Source organism: Micropterus salmoides, unplaced genomic scaffold (assembly GCF_014851395.1).
Source record: "Micropterus salmoides isolate LMB-PRFRI ecotype aquatic unplaced genomic scaffold, ASM1485139v1 Ms_hic_scaffold_67, whole genome shotgun sequence".
Taxonomy (NCBI): domain Eukaryota; kingdom Metazoa; phylum Chordata; class Actinopteri; order Centrarchiformes; family Centrarchidae; genus Micropterus; species Micropterus salmoides.
The window spans coordinates 1-25,000 of record NW_024044426.1 but is presented as its reverse complement, the minus strand read 5'-3'; the positions used below and the strand labels follow the sequence as shown (position 1 = coordinate 25,000).

Below are 25,000 nucleotides of genomic sequence, written 5' to 3'. Positions count from 1 at the left end.
AGGATGGGTTTTTAAAGTTAGGGTAGAAGAGGTGGAGAAAAACATAACAGAAAGGCAAAATGAAGATAAAAATAAAGGCCACGAAAAGGGGCGACTGTGGGTTGCCTATTGATCAGACAGTTGGCGGTTAAATCCCTGGCTCCTCCAGGTTGAATGTCGAAGTGTCCTTGGGCAAGATACTGAACCCTGAATTGCCCCTGGTTCCGCCAGTGTGTGAATGTTAGTTTTTGTTTGAGCACTTAGGCTCAGTGAATGAATGTGTGTGAATGGTGAATGCAGATGTAGTCTAAAAGCGCTTTGAGTGGTCGAAAAGACTAGAAAGGCGCTATACAAATACGGAGCATTTGCAAAATATTTATAGCAATAGCATATCACATTTGTTATAGTTAATAGCTATACAAAATTGAAGAACAGATGATACCATGCTAATGTTAATATTACAGAGACCATTTTCATGGCACTAATTACTGGATTTGCCACACTTTAGAAAACAAAGGGAGCATACATTACCCTATCCTACTCTTTGGGCCAAAGAAGGCATGTGAGGTGACTGTGACATCTGGCTGCACAGTACACAGATCCAGTAGAGGCATCAAGACTGCAGAAAACATATTTACAGCAACATAAGTACGTGAAAATACATACATAAAACTTCTTTGGTGTGAATGGTAAGTCTTCGCTACTATGTTGTGGAAACCCTTTTAGTCATGCCATAAACAATGTGAGGAAGTGACTGAGGGGCAATCATTTCTAAATATCCATATACTGGTAGTGGTTCATTTCTGAGAGTCTAACCTCCAGGGAACATGATGAGAGCATTCTGCAGGGTCTGGTCAGCTTTTTGTCGTCGTTTGTCACTTTCTTCAGGATCAATATCTTCCTGCTGACTGAGATGGAAATGGCAAAGGGCAGTGGAGAATGCAAAGTTTGGCAGCTGGGACAGATTTCTGTGCTCCTGAAAAGCAACAACAAACCATTTCTGTATCAGACTGAAAAGTTTACAAGTGCACACAGACACACACACACACACACACACAGACAAGACAGCACACTTTACCTCCCAGTCCTGATACAACTGAAGGAGAGACTGGTACTCTCTGGAACGCAGCATCAGGAAATCAATGAGAAGGAGCATGCAAAGTGGGTCTGAGTCTGGGTCCAAACTAATAAAAAAAAAAAGTGACAGACAAGACAAATGATTACTACAGGAACTTTACCAAAAAGAGACTCTGAATCACAATTTGTAGGATATAACATAAAATAAATAATTAAAATAACTCTCAACCTGTGGGAAACATTTATCTGTTCATAAAAGGCACTTCTGGTTATAGTTGACATTTAGATTAAAATTCAAAAGAACAAAAGAAATACGACATCAGGAAAAAGACAGGATGAAAAACACCACTGCTCTTTTGTTTGCTTTCAGAGTACATTTTGAAGCTTGGGCAGCTGACCAATTTAAGTAACCATGTAGCAGCTTTGACCACATTGTCAGTCTGCTGTGCACAAATTGCTACTGACAATGACAGTGAAATAAGTCTTTAAAAAACAAGGGAATAAAAATTTAATAGCTTCTTTTCTCTAAAACATTGGAGTGATAGTGTTATATCACATTATATATGTGAGACACTTATTCAAACAGAGCTTTTTAAGATTCTGTTATCAATCACGTTGCCATTTTAAGCCAACAGTGATTTAATCAGTGGTGGTTGGAGGGGGACAGCCGTCAGCTTTCATTCCCACACTGCTGGTTTACAAAAGGACCAGAACATAGCTGTCACGAAGTCAGGAAGCCAGAGTTTGATGAAAATCATAGATACCCATTTTACGGGTAGGTTGTATAGCTCAAGCTATGGCAGACCGGTAGCAACAGTGTAGGGAACTTGTGTAAATGGTCTCCGTTACCAGCACGATACATGAGGTTTTATCTTAAGTAATGAAATTTAAACACTTACATAGACTGTTTTTGGATTTTGTAAGCAATGTAAATGTAAATTATTTTATCATGTATTGGACAAACACATTATTGCACATAAATTGTTATATAGTTTAATATGGAGAAAAGCATTAAAATGTCTTTAAAAAAACACTTCGTCATCAATAAAATAACACACATTAGGAATGTGGAAGACTTTGCCTGAAACACATGTTTGGCTGTTTTCCACCATATAAAGAATTTTGAGGGTTACATCTCTGATCTGTATCAGCAGTCACACAACAGAAAAAATTTTACTTTTCATTTCCCCCCCTGTGCCTGAACAGGATCACCACTGGCAGAATACAAACCTCATAGTCGAGTTAACAGTCTTTGAAGAATATCTTCAGAGTCTGATGACTGCTGTCGGTGGTTACTTTATTCAGGGAAATAAGAGTTCTTTTTGTTTAGCTAGAACGCCACGTGATCATATGTAATACTCACTTCAAAGTGATTTCAGATAAAGAAATTGGAGACACAAAACAAAGACAAGAGTGTCTACACTGGCACCTTCCTTTCTCTAAAGCTAGAGTGCTGGTCAGAGACAATGGGAAAAGTATAGACAAGTTAGTCATAAATATACCAGGGATGTAATGGCTGTAACAGAGGTTGCAAGTTATGTTACAGGTCAAGCTCTGTGGCGGAGCTAGACTTTGAGCACAGTGGAGGCGGAGCACGGGGCCCACCTGCGTCTGTCTGCGTTGCGGCTGCCTTGCTGATTGCAGCCACTCTAGTAAATGCTTGTGCTCACACCAGAAGTGTCCCTCCGCTCCTCTCTGGAGAGAATACGAAGCCATTTTCAAAATGAAATACCCTGTGCAGACCCCCAATCGCATATCAACAGTTAAAACAGACAAAAAAGAAACAATTTAACTATGTAGCCTATTTAATCATAGTAGAAGGTCAAAAAGCTAGCACTCACTAAATCAACAAAATCTAAACATGTCAGCAAAATCAGGCAGGCAAAATGCTCCCTGTGGGATCTGCAGATCAGAACGAAAGCGGGTCACATAGAGCTGTGAAGAAGGTAGTAGAAGCACAAAAAGGACACATTAAAAACAAGTCATTAACGTGGGGCAGGCTGCACGCTCCGCTGCTGAAAACACTTAGGCTTCCAGTGGAAGTTGAGGACGGAACTAAACCGCGGCATAAATGCTGCCTGTGTGAGTCTGGGGTGATATATAGCAGCCGAAGTCCGTCCCACAGAATCCCCATGATAATAAGCATCCTATTTGTTTGAAATACAAAATTTACTTTGTGAATTATGTTTTTTTTAACGTGTCTGCTTAGAATATAGTGTTTTTTGTTGGTAACTGTCATTCTTGTGATGGTTTACTATTGAAACCAGGGTTGAAATGCCTGTTTCATTTGATAAGAACGGCTGAACTGATATTTTTTTACAGTGCATGATACCTGTATGCAATTCTCTTGTGCGGTTGTGTCTAAAAGTAACTGACAACACATTCGCGGCCCATGGAGCGGGGCCCCTGCCTAGCCAGGGCCCTGAATCGGCCGCCCCCATGCAACTACGCAATCTCCACTTGTGGTCAAGCTCTAAATGGAGAAGCCTGTGGGTTTTTATCTATAAAGCTCTTTTTAAATTGTTGGTTTCCCTTTAACTTTGTATAGCTTTCCCAGTGCTTGAGATTTTCCCTTTGTACCTGAGGATCAGTTTGCAGTACTCCAAAGCTGTCCGTGGGCATCCTCTCTTCTCAAGGAACATCATGTGCTTAAAAAGAGCCAGGTAAAATGCCCTGCGAACAGAAATTATCACAGTTACACACAATGCCACTGATGCCCCACAAGAAAGCAAGGTGTCAAACAAAAATTTAAAAAAAGAGAAAAAAGAAACAACCAACCTGTTCTCTGGTCTCAGATAATCAAGTCTGCTTGTTCCTGAGGTCAGACTGAATAAAGGGTGAAAAGTGCATTCAAAGCTGTACATGGCCCTCTCTGAAAAAAACCCAACACAATTGATTTAAAATCACAACAAAAAAAATACAATATTTTCATTGAAGCATCAGCAAATGAGTATGATATAATGTGCACAAAGCAGTACTAAACAGCTATTAAACGCTGCAGGTGCTGGGCTGTGTCAGTTAACTTCTTCTCACAGACAATCACCTCAACAGCAGGGCACTGCATCCCAAAGACCTGAACCGAAAACCATGTCTTACTTCTCTGTCTTATGTTCAACTGATGGCATGTTATACATTTGCCTGAGTAGGACAAATGCCCTTTGTTAAATTATCCCTCTGGTCTTCGACATAAGCTATCCAGTCGAGGAGAGGGCCTGTGATAATAAAACAAATATTGTGCTTTGCATGGAGCATGCCACTTTTTAACAATGGTCGTTTTGTTCATTTAAAATTTCCAAAAGCACGCTGAGCACAAAAATAACCATAACGATTTTGTTTGATAATCTGACAAAAAAATAGGAACTGTTAATGATTTCTCTACAGCCCTTTTTGCATCTTACACCAATATCTTGAGTCAGTCTAAAAAGCAAATATTCAGCTCTAGCAATACACTGAATCCAACAGCACCAAAGTCAGCTTTGAATTTAGCTAACTTGTGTCTATTCCAAACTCTGGCATCTATAAAAGCATAAAAATACAACAGAAGGAGCTTGTGTATTAAGCGGGAAAAATTATGCATTCAGCTCAGGCCTGTAACTAATTAGGTTTGACATTTGATAACAGATTAAAAATATAGTAAGTCATACACTTAATATCCAATAATACAACAATAGTGTCAGTTTGCCTTTCAGCTGCATTAATCAGTTGCCCTTACGCTGATTCTGGTCAAATGTAGTGGATCCCCCCCTGTATGATTCGATGTGAAATGAATGATTTGGCATCTAGGTTACTGCTGGGCCCCGAACAAATTTTGATTTAGAATTTCTGTAATTTCTGGAAGGAGCCCATAATCCTCACCGATGAGGTCCCTGGCCATCTCCTGATCCTCCTGTATGCGGCACACATCAGAAAGCTGCAGCAAGGAATCAATGTGGTAAGGGTTCAGCTGTAGCAAGGCCTGTGGAGAAAAAGGGATGAGTCAAATTGACAGAGATGGACTTCAGAATAGAGAAAATGTTTAACAGAAGAAGTTGGATTACGATACAAGAATTGGTTCAGTGTGTAATAAAAATGCGTCCACGCTGATTGTGTGGTTACACTATCTCTGCAACTGCAGATATGTCAATATGTTTACAAGCATAGCCTGGGTTATAACTGTACAATAATACTCATGCATGCATGAGTGTGCATGCAGAAACACAAGAGTCACATGGATAATTTAATGAAGTTGGTATCAAATTCACCAAGCATAGTCACAAGTTTCTGTTTCAAGCATTTGGTCTAAATATTTCAAATTCTTTGAAATATCACATATTTTCTGTCAGGTTGGTATGTCAAAACATAATTTCAGTACAGTATATTCAGAATCCTTGGGACTAAACTCTGACTTCAGTCTCTCCTAAAGTTTTAGGTACACCGTCTTATATGGCTCTGAACAAGTATATGTTAACTGCAGCTGTCGACTGTTTATGCTGATGGTGATGATGATTCAACAGGATGATTTTCACGCCAATTCAAGAGTTGAAAAAGCTATAATAGATAGCTTCATCTATGCACTGTTACATGGACATTCTTGCCACCCATATCGCTGATTATTTTAACTGAGGAAGCCGGATTTGAAATATTGCTACATCATCATCATCAAACTCAGTGACACCAAAGTGCATAGCAGAGATCAACTTTTTTTTTTTTTTTTTTACCACAATGTTGTTGGGATCCATGGACTCGACAGCATCCAGGAACTTGAACTGTACTTGTTGATAGTCCCGGCTGTGCTCAAAGGTGAAGTACTGAATGCCGTCCTTTGACTGCAGTAAGGTCATTGAGATTCCTGTGGAGACGTCAAGCTCAGTTAAGAACACATGAAGAAAGACACAACAGGGTGGTGATACGAGGTTAAAATATATTTTATTCACACTCATAGAATTGAATAAGCAAGAGCACACAAAAGGTTAGATGAGCCCTTGCAATTGATATCACAGTGTAAAAATGTCTCATATGCGTAAACGGTTACAGTTATACAATTAAACGTTCCAGTTAACTTGCATGTCACGTTTGAATAACATTACACCTTAATTATATAAATATAATAATAACCATGATTTATTGAACATGATTTGTTTGCCGTTTGGATTTTGTGTCTACCAACACTCTTCCACTGTGCTAAAACAATTGTAAATCTAGGTTTCTCATGGTGTGTCATGGCTTTATAAATACATTTTTCTGTTGATCATCTCCATGTTATAACAATGTGGTGTCATCAATAATGTTTTCAACAAACTAATATTTTGGTCCAAAACATTATTACAACAGGAAGAGTCAGCATTTGAACAATTTCCTTTGGGTGCTGATAAGGCTGGGTTTGTCACTTTAATGGATAACTAAGTTGACATTCATGGGAAAAACCTAATCAAACCGTGGCATGAACAATTAAAAAAAAAAAGATAAAACAAAACTTTAATGGTGACTGTCAGCGTGAAAACAACAAGGCAGTTTTAATGATGACAACATAACAAATGAAACGGTCAGCCGATATTACGCTAGCTAAATTTATGAATACATATAGCAATGAAGGTAATTTGAGGCCATCACCATTTATAAATAGTGGCTTGTGCTTCCTTTAAACCACAAGGCGCAGAACCATCTAAAAGTGCTATGCTTGTTTGTTTCAATTATGTATCATAAAACCAGAACATATAAAAGAGTCTAAGTTGCTATAATTAATAATAATATAATTAAATATTTTCTGTATGAGGCGCTAAACTTTAATATGCTTAAATTAAACTAAATATGCCCATAAAATTTCACATTACATAAGAACTACAATTGTGTGTGTGTATGTGTGTTCTTAAGACTACTGGTCAACCACAAAGTCCATTGTGTTTTCATTTTTAAACAACATATTAAGAGTCAGTGTCAAGTTGGGTCAAACTAATTAATATTGTATATACTTTTTAATTGGATAATTCTATTATTTTGTGAAACAGCTGTTAATACCAACAAAGGAAATAGGTCAGTCACAGCCTGAAATGATTTGACTGATTTTAAAAAGGTAGACGCTCTAATTAAAATGACTGCAAGGAAAAACCTACCTGGGCGGCTAAAGCGAGGCCAGCTGTCCTTAGGACTGGTCATCCAGGTGGTACGGTGAAACTGTCTGTTTCTCTGTCGAGGTCTGTCAAAAGAAAAAAAATGCACAGGAATATTCTGTATTTATACAGAGGGCGTGGGCCATTTAAATCCAAACAATCTCATGAACATTTTCCTTTTCTTTTTACCTTTGATCCCCTTGAACAGCTCGAGCCCCAAAATATCTCTTCAGCTCTGTCTCTGGGTTGAGATTCCTAATGAAGTGAAGCATAAATGACATTCAGATCTTGACAGGCTAAACGGCAAAGTGTGCCAGCTGAGGAAATACATTTCCAGGGAAACACAGACATACATCATCTAGCATTTGATTTTGATTATTTTAGACATGTAAGTTCATGTCTGCTCTAGAATCTACAACACAAAAGCAAATTCTAAAATTGATTCTGATGTTTCCCGATGATTTTCAAGAGGCAACATTGGCAGGTTGACTGGAAATCCTGATGGACAAATAGTATACATGTGGAGGGCAAGATTAAGTAAGTAAGTAAGCATGATCAGTGGGATACCCAATCCAAGCCTCACAGTTTGTGACTGTCAGTTTACAGAACCAAAACGAAAGTAAGTAATCTCTAAGATGAACTTTTTAGTGGTTGTTTATTGAGAGCATATTATAAAATTTTTATCAATGACATAATAGCAATACAGAGTTTGCGTTATTTAGCGCCATCCATTGTACCAAAAGGTGATCAAACTGCTTAAACTGCTTGCTCTGTATAAACGTGGTTGCATTACAATCTGACAGCAAATCGAAATGGCCTGTTCTGACTGGTCACTGGTTGTGTGGCCAGATGTGCAACAAGTTTTAATCAGTGTTGAGCCAATTTAGTGCATCTGCTGATATAGCCAGCCTCCAAACAGTTTGCTTTTCTGGTGTGAGCCAAGCGCCACCACATGGTGGAAATTAGAAATCACAAAAATGTATATTTGTGTTCATTTATAACCATGTAACAGCTTACATTTATTTAACACAACAACCACTAGAATTAACTGGCGACCTGTCCAGGGTGTACCCCGCCTTTCGCCCGATGCCAGCTGGGATTGGCTCCAGCCCCCCGCAACCCTGTACGCAGGATAAGCGGTTGACGATGGATGGATGGATGGACCACTAGAATTATACAGTTCACTAAAACCATGTAAATGTACAGATTTATACTTCTGTCATCACTCAAGTCAAGTCTGGGTGGTGAAAGAAATGGGGGGAAAATGGATTCCTGATCTGAATCTATTTATTTTGTCTACATGAGAGATGTTTGTCTCCTCACCTGTGCTCCACGTGTAGCACAGATTTTCTGTCGGAGCCTCCGCAATCCTCAGTTTGCAAACTCAGACCATTGGTCTGCTCCAGGTTCTCCAGCAATAAATCAATGTTATCATCCGGTACAGCCCCCTGAAAGTTATTTTAAAAAACTCAGTGAATTAAGTGAGACAGAATCAAGTCATTCGCTTACCATAAGGAGCTACAGTTTTGTATATTGTAGGAGTAGTTTAATGAAACGAACTAACAGCATATTGCTTTAAAGAGAATAATTTGACTTGGGTGCTTGTCAGGTGGGGAAAATGTGTTTTGTCTTGATGAGAGAAGAAAGAAAGCAGACAGTATCTTCAAACTTGAACTGCAGAAGTACAGAGAGAAGTCTGTTATGTGTGTGAATGCAGCAACTGGTTAGAACAAGTTAAGGGAGATACTGTGTCCAAATAATGTGAAGGTCAAGTTGTTGTGTAAAATGTTTCTCATATTAAAAAGGATGGGAAATTCTAGTTAGACAGATACTACTCAGATACTGTGCACTTTGCTGTGTGAGTCCACTCTCCATGTACATGAATAACCCTTGTATTCACAGATATTAATAAAAATATTAATAAGTAATAAAGTGATCATTCATCCTTAGACTATAATGTGGGTTATCATTAATTATATTATAGTTTTACAACTGTGTTGCCAGAGCAGATATAGAATCCTTCAACAAATGTACCTTTCTATCTTCTGATGTCACTTTCGTTTTCTTCTTTTTCTTCTTCTTTTTAACTCTGTCTCCAGATGAAGACTTTTAAACAAAAGAGAGATGACAGTTTATTAGATTAGCAGAATATGTCAAATCAGAGGATGACAGAAAGACATCCTCTCACACTACTTTATCTTTACCTTTGTAGACGCTCCCTCTTTCTTTTGATCCGGCTTCTCAATATCTCCGTTCTCATTCCTTTCCATGCCACTTGTTTTATTTCCATCTGGTTTCTCTGCCTCCTCATCAGCTGAGATTTCCTCTGCCTCATTGTCTGCATCACCTATCTAGTGAAAACATGTGACAATGGCAAGAAAGTGTGTTGGATAAAGCAGTGCTAAAAGTGAGTAAATTCCCCATATTGCAAAGAACTTTGTCCAACATCAAGACAACAACAGAGTTTCCTGAAATCTTGTCATGGTTACAACTATCCAATGTCAGTCACCACTCATGGACAAGAGTTTGGTGTTTAAGATGACAAGAAAAAGGATATACAAACTCAGTGTTGTGAGCCAACAACGCCAACCCAAGGTCCAGCCATATAGGTGGATGGTTTGTGGTGTGAATAAATCATAAGCATAGAGTTCAGATTTAAGGTCTTTATCAATCTGAACTCTGAATAAATCTTCCTTTTAAGTGGTGGATATAAACAGATCATACATTAAATGATCTTACTGTTACTGTGACAAACAGTACAACCTAATATGCAGGTGAGACTTTGTCATAGGGCTGGGTGAATTTCATACCATTCTATATCGATAATTATCACGATAAATTTGAAATCGTTATTTCTTTCAAGTTTAAAGACTTTTGCTCCTGAGTGAAAGTTGAAGAAGCCAGATGGTTAATTGTGGTTTGAAACTTTTCTTTATGGTCAGAACAAATACGTGATGCCAAACAGTGGATCATGTCACAAATCTGAGGTAGAACATTCAAAAGAATTATGTTAAAAATTTTCAAAAAATATGAAACTAGGACAAATCTTTTTTCAGTCCCTTTTCCTCAACAAAATAAATATCTTAATAGAAAGATTAAGTCCTAATTTGTTTGTGATTCAAATGAATTAAACATTTATTGACGATATATTCAACATATATACATCATACATACATACATATATGTTATACTGTTATTGAGTATAGTGTGTAAGTATATTGCAATAATTATCAGTATTGTTTCATTGCCAGCCCTACTGCCTCATATCTATTAACATTAACCTAAACAACTGAAAATTATTTTTATTGCATTGGGATTTTGACAAGGAATTTCAGCTTCCCTTCAAGTCATGAAGTTGATAAAAAGTAGATTTCAGCTTGATATAATAACGAAATGATGTCTTTATTTATACCCCTTGCTTCATAACACAAAGCAACTCTTACTTCATGACTGGTTGGTCACTGTCTAAGTTTCCTTTTTTATAATGAATAATTTCATCACAGCAAGTCTTTCCACGCGCTGTCAATTCAAGTAGGACTATATTTTCGCGATCATCTTTATCAAAGGCAAGGCCTGTACGAATCCCCTTGATTTTATTAGTTTTGAACATCCACAACCACATTTATCCAAAATTGGATAAAAAATGAATGGATATTTGTCTTTAACGTTACATCAAAACAAAACATGGAGAGGTGAGTATTTTAGTTATGTCTCCATTTTGTGTCACTTTGAGAACAATTTAAAAAAGGCTGGTAAACACGCCTGTCGTACAGCACAATGAAGACTACTTTGTCCAATGTGATAGACACCGTGTTAGCTAACATTAACCTAAAATATAATGTACTTGAGTTAGTTAAATAAACTGAGAAAGGAGCTTACGCCACGCGGCTAACGTTAGTCTGTGTTAGCAAGGTTTTACAACAGAGAGCTTGCTGTAACCGTCAAACGTTTGGCAGGAAGAAACGCATACTAACGTCATGTTAAAAGTAACATGGTTAATTACACAGTCACCTTACCAGTTCATAGAGGTTGCTGAAGTTTTTCTGAGCCTTGTTTTTATTTGCCTTTCGGCTGTTCCTGCCAGACGGGGAAGAAACATTGGCCGTGTCCAGCTGCTCCTCCGCACCCGCAGCCTGCTCCTCTGGGCTGTCACCCGAAGTTAGATCCCCGAGGTCCAAGGCCTCCTGACCCCGCTGTTTCCCTTTGAGCCTTCGCAGAGCCCGGGTAGACATTATCCACTGCTCATGGGACACATACACCGCTAGATTCGAGATAAAATAGTTGTTTAGTTCGCTGACAAACACAGCAAACCAAAGAAATGAGGGTCAATTCCATTGGTTTCTTTTTCTTCTTCTTCTAACGTTGGTCTTCTAACCAGCGTGTTACTGCCCTCTACAGGCTAGATGAAAACCGACTTCTTCTTCTTCCCCTTTTTAATGGTGACAACGTTGAAGGTGCATTACAGCCACCCACTATGCTGAAGTGTGAAGCAGAGTTTCCCTCAGTAAAAAAATCTCTTCAACTATCTCATAAAGCCTTTATGAGTTTTTTTTTACTTCCTTAAGGCTCAATCAATTCTTAAGATTGAATACTCCAACTTCACATTTCTTTAGCTTTTCTCAATGTTTTATACTTATGGCAGTGACAGATAACGTTTCTTCCTCTGTACCACATTCACATAGCCCTGATGGATGTTTCCCCATTAAGTGCATTGTTTTAATTAACACTGTGTGTCTTAACTTTAGCCTTGATAGGGTTGTTTGCTCTCTGGAGTTTTTCCCTGTTGTTTTCATTCCATCCACTTTTTGATAGCCTATACTTTATAGTTGACGTTCTTTGTTTTCTGCATCCAAATTAGTTTTTGCCAAGCAGTCTTGATATTGCTCCATATTACTGCTCTAGCTTCAGCTTTCCTGAAAGCTACTTCCATGATTCTGTCCTGCTTCAGAGTTTGTTTAGCCACTGAGTCTGCCATTCCCCTCGATGTCTCTTTGAGCTGGGATCCACATGAACCTGACTGCTGTTTCTATATTAAATAGTCTGAATATTGTTTCATGTATTTCATAGAGTATATCTGGTCAGTATTGGGATGACATGGACTGCAATGATACCAGCACTGACAACAAGTCTGAACATAATATGACCTTATTTAGCTTATTTTCCTCTATTCACTGTAAATCCATTATAATAGCTAACATCTCGACTGTATGTGCTGTTTAGTGATCTGTTGTTCTTTCCTTAATATATATTTATTTTTTAATGATAATCTGGGATAACAAAAGCAAACCAAGTCTTTCCATTCTTAGGTTCCTTTGATTCTGTATTGGAATAAATGTTTTATGTGTTGTTCTTAGTCTTTCATCAACTATATTATATAGTAGAATTGCCCTTTCCTTTATCTTTATCTTGAACAAACTGTATCAATAAATAACTATTAATTCCTTTTAAGGAGAATATTTTTTTATTTTTACAGGATTCAATCGCATTGATCAACATCTCTGTAAATGTGTAAATGTTAGCCAAATGTCTTGTTTTTAAAAAGTATTTTCTCTAGAGCCAAATACTAAACTATTCAGTTTGACAAACAGTATGCATAGTATGAAACATGCAATGTAAGAAATTGGTAGATCATAAGCAAATAATAACAGAAGGTATAAGTATGACCATGTCCTTGGATGTAGGACCTGTAACTATGTCACTCACCAAACAAGAAAGAAAGAAAGAAAGAAAGAAAGAAATCACCTGGATTTGAAAAACCTCTTAAACAAAGCACTCCATGGTCTCAAGACTACCTGTTTAGTTTATATTTGCGTAGCCCAGTTGGTTGATTTTATAGCATCTATAAACCTACAGTGTCCTAGCCTCTGTCTTGTTAATTTATCATATCCCTCTGATCACAGATTTATTTTATTTCTGTAAAAAAAAAAAAAAAAGATATTTCTATATATCCATTCTTTAAGTTCTAAGAAACGTTATAATTTAATTTCACATTTGACAAATTAGGACAAATATTAGTTAATATTAGTTAGTAATAAGTTATTTCAAAATATATTTGTTTCTATGTTTCTAAATAGGATATTTCTTGATATTGTATCTCATTGAAATTCGTATTGGACTCGATTGTTTTTAAATGTTTTAACAAAGTTAAATTAGCCTAAAACTCAATGCAACACTGTTTCAAATCAATTCAGTGTGTTTGTAGTTCTCTCATGCAGCAGGAGGCGGCAGCATAACCTGAGTAAAACTGCCTGAACCTGATGGGCAATTCTTCAGAAGGCCTATTTCATTGGAATGAACTTGGTGTGAACTTCAGGGTAGCCAGGGGAAGCTCCCCTAAAAACCTAATTTGTGAAATTTTGTGGGGTCTCTAAAATATTGAAAATATGCTATTTTTGCCTTCACTAATTCCCTTTAATAAAGATAAAGGTATGCATGCTATTCTATCATCACCATTATCATATCATAAACTTAACTCTTCTAATCAAGGATCAGAAAGAAAACTAACTTTCTTAGACCCATGCAGTGGCTGTGATTCATTTAAGATAAAGCACCAGGTGAAATAATGGAAAAGCTTTGTACAGCAAGTAGGACAGGTTGAGGGGATTGTGTGAAACATCGCTCCTGTCTGTACATGTTAATGGACCCCCTTCGGAAAATACACTCAATTTAGAAAATGACATCTTAGGTTGATTATTGGAAAAAAAAAATAAAGAAAAATAAAAACAAAAATAAAAAAACCCTAACAGATTGTACATAAGTAAGACAGTACAGGAATGTAACTTAGAAGTATTCATCAGAGGCATTAATATACAATGATATGTAAATCCAATTAGTACTGTACATTGTTGGTGTGTCTCACATATTACAGCCCCACAAACCTAAAAGTAAGTTAAAAGGAAGTTCCATTCTACCTCTGTGGTTTCCACACAGACTCAAGCTGCTTAACAAAAAGATAACCTTGAAATATCAGGAAAAGATCGACACCACAGCACAATGTCTTTGACAACAAGCAATGAAAGCAGATGTATTTATCTAACATCATCTTCCCATCTTAAGCCCACAAAGAATGGCATTGTGACAAACCATGTGAAAAAGAAACGAGACGAGGAAGGGAGATTCTGGTATATTGAAATTCTGTGTGTTTGCGAAAGGAGGAAGTTGCAAATGTCATAACTTAAAATAATTTCAATAGAAAACTTTTAAACTACAAGACATATGAAAGCACAAACACAAGACACATCAGGATTCACAAGGATTTACAAGATGTCAAAGTACAGACACAAAATGTAGTAGTCCTACAGTATTTTGATCAGTTGACTTCAAGAAATACACAAATACACAGGGGTTAAGAACCGAGAGTAAGTACATAATACAATATATTCTGAGATCTATGTATGGCAACACAATTCAGTGGATGCACCACAGCTTAAAATACATGGTAGTTGGTATAAAAAAAAAAAAAACATCACCCAGTCTTTTGACTTTATATTTAATAATATTTAGTGGTTGCCACTTAGCATCTAGCATTAACATTTACCTCCTGTGGCATGATTTCTCTTCAAAAGTAAAATATCACATTGACTGCACCCATCCTCTGAATTCTCAATACAACATGTTTCTATATGCAGGCTGAGGTATGAAGGTACAGACCCAACCTGTAGTCCAGTCATTATCTTCACTAAACTTCCTGAAAACTACTCATTATTTCCAGAATCAGACAATCTGGTGTTGTCCCCCTGTGACTGGTTTTGATGGATTTAACTGATCAAAGATCTCCGGCAGACAGGTGAAGGGATACAGAGGTCAGGGTACTGGTTTGGTTACTCGTTGGCAGTGACAGAGATGGGGTTGTCATAGGCTGCTCCCTCCAGGTCCTCTACCCGTTTCCTGCGCATCTCTGGAGGAGGTCTTGGTGGGGGATTCTGAGGAGGATTCTTGATGCTCTCTCCAACTGGTGTTCGGGTCTCCTTTCTTGGAAGAATGGGCTCCCAGTGTTCACCTCGGATAGCAGCCTAGAAAGAAGACGACAAGGAATACAAGTCAGTAATGGTTGGGTTGTGTAAGATCAAGTTAAGCATGCTTGAGATCTTTAGCTCAAATTGCAACAATAATGGGAAGATCAGTAGCAGAGGTCCTTATTCTGTACACTTGCAGTTGTATGCATAATTAGATAAAAGGTGCATCCTGGAAAGCTTTCTATCTTTGGGCACCGCATCTATGGTGCTATTGAAGAACTCAGGCACACCCCAGACTGGTCAGATTTCATAACTACAGGGCCATGTCTTAACAGATGTATCCGTCATGAAACCTCTCTTTGTTAGCATTTCCTTGTTTCCGCCAACTGGCCACTTCCTGCCTCATCTAGGAACTTAAACTGATTCAACCCGCTATACTGTATGAATGTGGTAAAAGCTACCAACTTACCACAAGGTAGATGAGGCTGGCAATGCCGAGGCAGACACATCCGAGGACAGTAGCGAGCATAAAACCTCCAGGTACACAAAGTCTAAGAAAGGCAGAAAGGGATTTTGAAGTGGAGAGACTATAATGACAAGTCTTTTGTTTGAGAGACTGATTGGGAATGACAGGAATGCTGTCCAGCCATGGAAAGATTTAGTGAACTCACGCAGCATGTAGAAATGCTCTGACATAGTAGTTCCTAGTCAATGGGCCAAAGGATTTGACACACACAGTGAAGCAGTACTGGCCCCTGAGGGAAAGAAAGTTATATGAGTGAGCAATAAACTTCACTAGCGATCACAGAACTTGTCCAATAAAACAATTAATAATATATGAAAATGACCTCACTTACGTTCTTTCCATACTAGTGCCCTTGGACCTCTTGCTTCTGGGGTACTCAAGTAGACACACAAACACCCCAGCAGCGCTAGTTATCTGTCAAGGCTGTTTCATCTTACAAAGTTCACTAAGTCATATAATAACTATGGTACAAAGAATATGTAAGAATATGCAGAACGTGGTAAGAATGCCAGATGAAAAACTATCATGATTCATATATCTAAATGGAAGTGAACACTCCAAAAGATTGATTATATATGAATAAACGCTTAATACGGTACAAAATAAAGCCTTATAATAGCATTGTGCTCAGCCTACTGTGTAATGTACCAAATGTGTTACGGCTAAAGACAGTCTTTCAGCTTCTATCAACCTCATGTACACAGAGCAACTAAACTGGGTGTAAACACTTATGTTCTGTGCCACTGTAAAAATAAATAAATACTGCTTTAATTTACTCAAACTCCGCTACTTTTTAGTCACCTAAATCACATCAGAGCTTTTAGGCTTGTGATTTGTGCACAGACATCAGTTTTGCTAAAGACAATTCACATTCATGACAGTAGATCTTTGAAGAGGGCCACTGGGAACTGGATGTTGAACATTTTCAAAAAAGAGACAACTTGAGTGTTACTTCTTTAGATTTTGTATAAAGGATACACTGCATAAGCAGCAAACTGCCAGCCTCTGAACTGTCCAGCAACCCCCACAATGCCTCCAGTGAGGAGAACTGAAACAAGGAAACAGGAAGATAAAATTTAAGCTTTTAACAAACAATACACCTTTTATGACCACACTCAGAGGCAAGCCCGTGGCGATTGGGGCATGGAATTGACTGAAATGCAGTTTAATTTCTAATTAAGGCAGGCCGGAATTATTTTTAAAAGGATTTAATATTATGTTGTAATAAAATCAATAAGTATTTCACTTTTTTTAAAAACTACTTTAGCCTACTTAATTTACTCAATCGGCACGCTGGTTCACGCAGCAAAAAAAAAAACACAATTTCCTGTGAAAATATTTTATTTGAATTAAACTGCTCATGTAAATTAATCAGACACTCATCTCTGTGAAACTCAGAAAATAGCCAGCATTTTTTCCTCACAAAAAGTGTTTATACTCACTGAGTCCCGACGCCAGAGCCTGCTCATTGGCCCACATTGCCCACTCTATTTTCCCCATTGCGTTCACCTAAACTGTCCGTCTGCAAACGGCCGTGACTCTCCAGAGAGCGACTCACAACTTTTGGCTGTTTCTACAAGGAAGCGTGTGTATACAGCTTACGGGATGTGAGGTGTGTAGCAGATGTGTTAGTTTTAGGGGCAGGGCTTATTCGTCGTCATTTCCGAACAGTGCAGGACTGCAACGCGAGGGGAGGGGCTAACAAATCACACCCACCAGGTAAGAGTAGGCCTAATGATCAAACATCCAGGTGGAGTTCATGAATTTCATATACAGATCTTGATCAACTCTGTCTTCATGAGGTTATTTCGTTTATAAACAAACCACTTGAAAGACGTCTGATTCATATCCATAAAGCAGCGTTTCCAAACCGCTTCTGGAGTAGACTACCTTCTTGTCTTGCATATTTTAGAGCTGTCCCTGCTCCAACAAAGCTGATTAAAATAATTAGCTTGTTCTCAAGCAGCTTCAGGAGTTCATACAGAGTCGATCATTTCAATCAATCAATTTAGAGATCTAAATCATGCAGGACAAGGGAGAGGTTTGGGGAATGGTGCCACATAGAAATTAGCCTTTTTATGTCTTCAGAGTCAACTCAAACCTAATTATTTTTGTTTCCTTCCTTTGGACGTGACCCTGACAAAAAAAGTACTAAATCAAAGTTGAATCTGGAAATGGCAATAAGCAAAAGAAACAATTATATTGACTAAAATATATTTTATTTATTGTTAGAGACATTGACATAACTCCAATATGTACTGTAGGGCTGAAACTGTGTTTTCACAAGATGAAAATAAAAACAATTAAAGTCCTGTTAGTCATTTACCTCTGAAACAGTATCTATATGGAGATACTGAGAAATCAAGAGCGCTATACAGGATCATACAGGAATAATGAGTGAAAAAGAGATGGGGAGAAACACACCACTACAGTTTGATAATTAAAGAAGACATTTTAGCGTCCACAATGTTAAGGGAGGTGACTGGTGTTGCTGTGATTTGTAAAAACCTAGTTACATAATGATTAATGATGATTCATCTCTCCTGAATTGGCTTCATTATTGCTCAGAGGAACTTTGTCCAATTAGGGCTGCGTGGCATCACTCAGTTTTCTTCGGCAACCCATTAGATCCAAGTAGATGCTGAGTGGGATCCTCCACAACACAAGGGCCTGGTCCAGCCTTGAACACAAAACAAGAAAATATCTTTTGTCATCATGTCACTGACTCATCCTCTGCAAGTGTGTCTGAGTGTTAACATCTAGAAATGCATCTAATTTAAAACCATGTTCTAATTAAATCAAACCTAAATAAAGACTGCTATTTAATAAAGAGTGCAGTTTAATACAACATTTAAGGGCCAAGACGCTGAACGTAACATCATTAAAGCAGAGGAACTACTGCATATGACGAATGGTGCCACAATTTTCAACTGAAGAAGTGCAACACAAAGTTATGTAAAAGGAAATGTGGACACAAATCTAAACTTGTCTTGCAATCTGACAACTGACATCATCATTCTTCTGTACTGTTTATTGTTCAGCCTTGTGTGTGTACCTTGGTACTAATAATGTAGCTTATTCCCTTTGGCATGGGCTCTAGACCAATAGCCTGTTTCAGCTCCTCAGTTAGAGCAGCAGAGTTGACTGGAAGGCCCTTAATAAACCTGCAGAGAAGGAAAGAAACATTCATAGACTCATTTCAAATAGGCAAACTCTGTAAAACAGCTTACTTGGAACCCCCAAAAAACCCACCCACCTATCATTGTGTATATAAATGATATTTTTAGATGAATTACTTAGTCTGTATGTGAGTAATATTTTGCAGAGGGCTATGCCCTGAAGCTAATTACGTCTGGTAACTGTCAACTCACTGTCCTCCGTTGGTCTCTGGGGGGAAGAAATGTTGAACCACCTGAACAAACTCAGGAACATGCTGCTGTAGAGTGAAGATCACAGCGTTGGGTCCTGCATCAAATGTGTAGGCCAACTGAAGGGAAACAAACAGACTGTGACTAGTCATTCAAAGAGGGAGAGTTTTTCTGTTCCCCAGTTTGAAAGGTTTCACATCTTCATTACACCATCTCAGAAATTCAGCTGCATGAGCTGAGGCAAATGTCTGACAGTAGACTGACTGCAGTGATGCAAAAGTAAAGTGACTAAAAATATACATGGAGTACATTTATAATTAGAAGACTGCCAGAGACAAATTATCTGAAGAACTTTTAAAGTAAATTTGTAGTTTACATGTTTTAGCTTGATTAACTGCACATCAAACATTCCACATAACTGATGTGACCATTTCTCAACACATTTCACAATTATTTTACTTTCTTTTATTGTCAGAGTTGTGTTATTGTTGAGTGACAGTAATAATGCAGTACTCACTGGGTTAACACACTACACCAACAGCACTTATACATAGAAAGCATTCTGCTCTTTCGCTGAAAAGAGGCGTAAAGTTGCTCACCCTTGTCTCCCCGTAGTGTGAATTATACCGATGCACCAAATTGATAACCTGTTGAGACACACTGTTGAGGTAGAAGATGGGAGGGTACGTATCAAGGCAGGTGGCATGGAACTGGTTACTGTCCTTCATGGTTAGTTCAGCAAATGCAGCAAAGTCCTTTCTCCGCACCGCTTCAATCATCTTTACCATCCGGCCTGGGGCGACAGACGCAGCTCGGTGCTACACACACACACACACACACACACACACACACACACACACAGTAACAATACATTTTTAATGTCTAAATGAACATAATCTTCACATTTAACAGTACTGACAGTAATGTACACTGAATAATGTGAGTTTGAGACTGAACAGAATCAGAATCATTGTTACTGCAAAATAGGTTTGCATACAAAGAATTAGCTTTGGTATTTTGGTGCACAACAATAGCCATAATTGGTAAAAACATTAGAAAGATAAAGCCCTTCAGATCAAATATTATACTTGTAAAATACAAAACCGACAAAAAATATATTCAAATGTAAAATAATAATAAAGAATATGTACATTACCTTTAAAAGACAGCTTGTTTGTACACTGGTTTGCATACCAGAGGTGCTGCCCACTGGCTTCCTCTCTGCACTGGCCTGTGACAAAGTGCATTAATTATGCCTGATATAACTTTTACTGTTTTCAATCAAAGGGTGCATTTTGTGCTCTAGTCCAGGCACTGGCTCCACATCTTACACAACAGATTTGTCATTTATAAAAGTAAGAAATCAAGTATGTGACTTTCACCATAGAGCACAAATGCCACAATGACACAGATGTCTTATTTTGTCACTTTCAGTCTCAAATGCACACAAACTGACCTACCACTAGTACAAGGATTCTGAGCTCAGGCCAATGGGTCTCTGGCTCCACCTGCTGGGCTACACTGTCCTTGCCGTCATCTTTCTTTCCCATGATCCACTGGACAAATCCTCCATACATACTCCGGCAAGCGCTACCTGAGCCTTGTCGAGCAATCTCAGACAACTCCCCCTCTACGCCAAACACCCGGGCCAGGGTGTAAACTGCAACACAGGGATGAAAAAGTAAGGACGAAAAAGAGGAAAGTAGGTTAAAAGAAGATATATCAAATAGGAGATGGACACTGCATACTGGAGAATGGGCACACGCAGGCAACATAAAATAGTTTGAACCTTTCTTATTCTATGCTGTTGAGCTATCAAAATAAAAAATACAAAATCAGTGTAATTTCGGTCATGTATTGAAATAGAGCTTACAAACACACTCTCACCTAGACAAGCGAATCCAGCAGCTGAGGAGGCAAGCCCGGCAGCAGTGGGGAAGTTGTTAACAGAGCAGATGTGGACTTTGTGAGACAAACCAGTTGAATCCAAACTGGGTTCCCCATCCTTACGTCTCTTCCTTGCTAATCGGCGAACTACATACAGAAACAGAAAAATGAGCGTGGCCTGCACTCTCTCTAACTCCCAGTTTTTGTCCTCTATCTTTTAATAGTAAAAAAAAACAGGGCCAGGACTCACTTTCTCTAAGACAGGACTGTAGTCTTGGATGGGTTATGTCCTCCTCTTTACCATTGAGCCATATTCGGTCTTCCTGAAATGATCTGCTGGTTGCAACTGTTGTTGTTGTTTTAAGCTTGACAGGAAGAGGAAGACAAAACAGATCTAGATCAAATTGTACTTGTCACTTATACAACACCAGATCTTAAAAATTTAGCCTCAAGATAGCTGCAAATCATATATGAAACCATTTATGTTATCCATCATCCCGGCACAATTCAACGCAAGGGCAATATTTTCTATAATTGGAATCAAATAAATATTTTTCAGCAACCACAAAACAAATGCTGACACCATATTCTAATGCAGTGGCTATTTTGCTAACCTAAATCTGTATTGTCAATGATTGATTGAACGATTATTTTTTGCTAATGGGGGGGTACATGACAGAAGGAGTTTGATAATGCCATTTCTGCTACAAATCTTGTACATAGTTTTGCCAGTTCAGCATGCATTAAGCAGCACAAGTGAATAAATATTTCAAAACTGACCATCCAAACTGAAATTAGCCTACCAGCAATGTTGGGCAGTAAGGCGTTACTACTAACTAGTTACTGTAATAATATTTATTTTCCCAGTAACTAAGTAGTGTAACTAATTACTTTTCTAGAACGGTAATATTATTACTAGTTACTAAGGCAAGTAACGCTGCGTTACTCGTTACTGAACACATCATCTTTGTAAATCCACGACTGTGCGACAGCTCAGCGGCACCGGACTTTGTTGTTAATGTCCGCTGATAGCCAAACACTAAAGGAAGCATGGAGAGCGAGGGGGAGAGGCGTTCTTTCCACCGCTGTAAGTAGCTGCTACCATTATTGTGTCACAGTCTAAGATGCAAAGAACATTGTCGTCTATAGTAAACTCTGTGCGAGCAGCAAAAAGCTTTCAACCACGAACATTTCTACATCTGATTTATTGAAGCATCTGCAGAAGCAGCACAGCAACGTGAAACTTATAGAAAGAAACTCAGGCAGCTACTGCCAGTGATGTTCTGACTCGTCGGGAGAGAGTGGCGTTAATGTAACGTTTTGTAACTACTGAATACTGTGCATAAAAACCGCTGTTTAAAAGTCGGGATTTACATACGTAGAAACGTTAGGCCTAGGCTATATGCTCTGTAAATACCACACTCCTTGCTGCTGTTATGGATATGATCTTAGTTAAAAGGTCGGGGGACACTGCTTTGTTTGGGGGTGAAGGGGGGTGGTAGTGAAAACCCAGAATTAGCCAATACTGTGGGCAATTATCAACGCTGACCGCCACATACTGATTTTCCAAATTTTTACCAGGCATATTTAAAATAATTTTTTAGCTGTATTGAGGAGCATATATTCGTGCAGCACCTCCTGGCTCGGCTCGCTCCCTCTTTCTCTCTCTCTCTCTCTCGTGAACACCGCTGCACCCCCCCACTGTCATTCTGTGGGAAACACTGGAAGTAATATAGTAATCTTACTAGTAACGTGAGTAGTTACTTTTATCACCCAGTAATAAGTAATAATATTACTTTTTTAAGGAGTAATAAGTAACTAGTAATATATTACAATTTCTGAGTAACTTGCCCAACATTGCCTACGAGTAAACACAAGCATGCGCTGACAAGCATTAGGACGTACTCACACCAGGCCCGGTTGACTTGTACCTAACCCACATTGCGCCTAACCATTCGAGCCGGATGTTAAGTCGGTGATTCCCACACACTTGTTTGTGGCGGCCCGCCACATATTATGTGCGCATATTAAGGTAAGCCTATTCGTGCAGCACCTTGTCTGTCTCTGTCTCATGAACACTGCTGCACAAATCTGTCCAACACAACTGTCAATGTCGGAGAGCGACCTTTAAAAAAGTTATTAGCAAACATGTAAGAAGCCTAGCTAATAAGGAGAGCTATTTTAACGTTAGTTCACTGCTGGGTTGTCGAGATAATCACGCTGTACATCGCTGGAAGTCAATACCGACTGTCATTCTGTGGGAAACGCTGCACTTAATTGGGAAAAAAGTGCTCTCTCTCTCTCTCACGGCACAGTGGAGTTTGTGTCGGGGTTCGGTGCTCGGGCACCGTTAGCGATCACGCTACAGGCGTATCGTGCAGGAGCGATCACGCTGGTCAAACGAACAGGACTTTGGGGTTTAAACGTGCTCGGGCACGGTACGGATCGCCTAGTGTGAGTAACAGTTACACCCTTTGCCTCTTTTACACTTTTATTTATGAAGTTTTTAATGTGATGGCAGGAAAACGTTGGCTCACTGGAGCAGCTCGGGGCAGGAACAACAACACTTGAGAAAGCTGACTGTTTTCCATGTTAACTCTTACCTGGTCTTGATGCAAAGTAACGCTCAGAGATGAGTTAATGGGTAGAATTAATTCTTCATTTCTCTTGCCCCCTGAAAAGTAAGTTTTAAAAACAGAGTAACTGAGGTGACACTATTATCAGAATAATAACAATGAAACAATCTGCATATGCTCGACACTAAGTATTCAGTGAAGCATGAATCTATTCACCATACAAGAAACACATTTTTTGTATTGTAGATTAGATAAAATATAGTTTACTGGAGACTAAACATAACTTAAGTCGATACTTACAGTATTTGATGACAGCTATGTTCACCGGAGCAGTACATGTAACTATGTTGGGCTTGTCCATACTATCCTCAGGCATAGCTGTATATGTTAACCGATGATTGCATTGATAAAACTGTGCCTTAATATCCTGAAACACACTGTACGAGGCTCCTCCCGTGTTTAGCAGGTAACGTTTAAGCTAACTATAGTCAACCTTCCAACTCAACCGTACTTTACCTCGAGGTCTCTCTCGATTGGCTGGTGTTGAGCATGTGGCAAACCCCGCCACCAATCAGAGCCGCGCAGTTTTCACGAAGCAGCCGGAGTAGCCAATGACAGATCATCTGACCACAGTCGTGCGAAAATGGTGTAAGAACAGAGACCCTCCCACAGCAGGACTTGAGCTCTGCGTACCTCTCTGTTTGTTGGGGTAGCGTTGATTCAAATCTATACAGAATTTGTATACTAATCTAACTGTATATCTAAAGCTGTATTAAGGTAAGTACAAGTGGAAAAAAAATAGTGTGATAGTGTTGAAAAGTACTGTACTTATGTACAAATTTGAGGTACTGAATATTTCCATTCTTTCCAAATCCCACTAAGTTACACGCCAGAGGCAAATCGTACTTATGGCTCCAATACATTTATTTAACAGTTATACTTGTTATTCACAACATATTTGATGACACAGTATAAAGCAGTTAAAAGTAGCATGACCAATTAAAACATTAAAGTGCTGCTTCTATGAGAAAACTGTTGTGATTTGGCGCTATATAAGAAAAACTGAATTGAATAATGCATTAATATAAATATTCTAATTTAGTTTAACAATGACAGTAGCCATTCTGCCTGCATAATGAGCCTACTTTAGATACTTAAAAGTACATGTTGTGGATAGTACTTGGGTACCTTTACTGTTTAAATTCAGGACTTTGACATTGAGCATTTTTACACCTGTATGGTTAGTTTTATTTAAATGAAGGATCTGAAAACTCCTTCCACCAATGGTGATAAGCAAACCCTTTAGCCATCTACAGTAGTAACTCTTTCTTGTAGAATTAGATGTTTATCCTCTTCCACCTGGCAACACAGGAAAACAAAAGTGCAACTCAATGATAAAGTGTAGACCTTAGTATCACTAAGCTGTAGTGTTTGTAAAAACGAATGCCTGACTGTAAAGCCCTGCTAACTGCAGGGCTAACAGTTATAAAAGTGTTTCCATTGGTTATTCGACTGTGGCTCAATACTATATGTTGACTGTGGAAAG

General features: G+C 38.5%; 3 protein-coding genes across 3 annotated transcripts; all 3 read right to left on the bottom strand.

Moving 5' to 3' along the window:
- Positions 1 to 510: 510 nt before the first annotated feature.
- On the bottom strand, positions 511 to 11,780 carry LOC119891032 (transcription factor 25-like; the record flags this gene model as incomplete). Its single annotated transcript, XM_038702379.1, is given in 13 exon segments — positions 511 to 598; positions 796 to 955; positions 1,058 to 1,163; positions 3,637 to 3,729; positions 3,835 to 3,928; positions 4,912 to 5,011; positions 5,754 to 5,884; positions 7,146 to 7,228; positions 7,332 to 7,397; positions 8,466 to 8,590; positions 9,177 to 9,248; positions 9,347 to 9,493; positions 11,159 to 11,780. Coding segments are annotated over 13 exon segments (1,481 nt in total), but the record flags the coding sequence as incomplete, so codon positions are not given.
- A 1,882-nt stretch (positions 11,781 to 13,662) lies between these two features.
- Positions 13,663 to 17,225, bottom strand: LOC119891034 (cytochrome b-245 light chain). The gene is made up of 6 exons (XM_038702381.1): positions 17,066 to 17,225; positions 16,602 to 16,671; positions 15,955 to 16,029; positions 15,769 to 15,852; positions 15,567 to 15,648; positions 13,663 to 15,154 (listed from the first exon to the last, which is right to left on the bottom strand). The coding sequence occupies exons 1-6, from the start codon at positions 17,121 to 17,123 to the stop codon at positions 14,963 to 14,965; spliced, it is 561 nt and encodes a 186-aa protein (XP_038558309.1). The 5' UTR covers positions 17,124 to 17,225; the 3' UTR covers positions 13,663 to 14,962.
- Positions 17,226 to 17,820: 595 nt separating this feature from the next.
- Positions 17,821 to 24,420, bottom strand: mvda (mevalonate (diphospho) decarboxylase a; the record flags this gene model as incomplete). The annotated part of the gene is given in 10 exon segments (XM_038702380.1): positions 17,821 to 18,303; positions 18,679 to 18,787; positions 18,995 to 19,110; positions 19,591 to 19,809; positions 20,148 to 20,222; positions 20,452 to 20,651; positions 20,879 to 21,025; positions 21,129 to 21,243; positions 23,482 to 23,552; positions 23,755 to 24,420. Coding segments are annotated over 10 exon segments (1,209 nt in total). The 3' UTR covers positions 17,821 to 18,222.
- Positions 24,421 to 25,000: the final 580 nt, after the last annotated feature.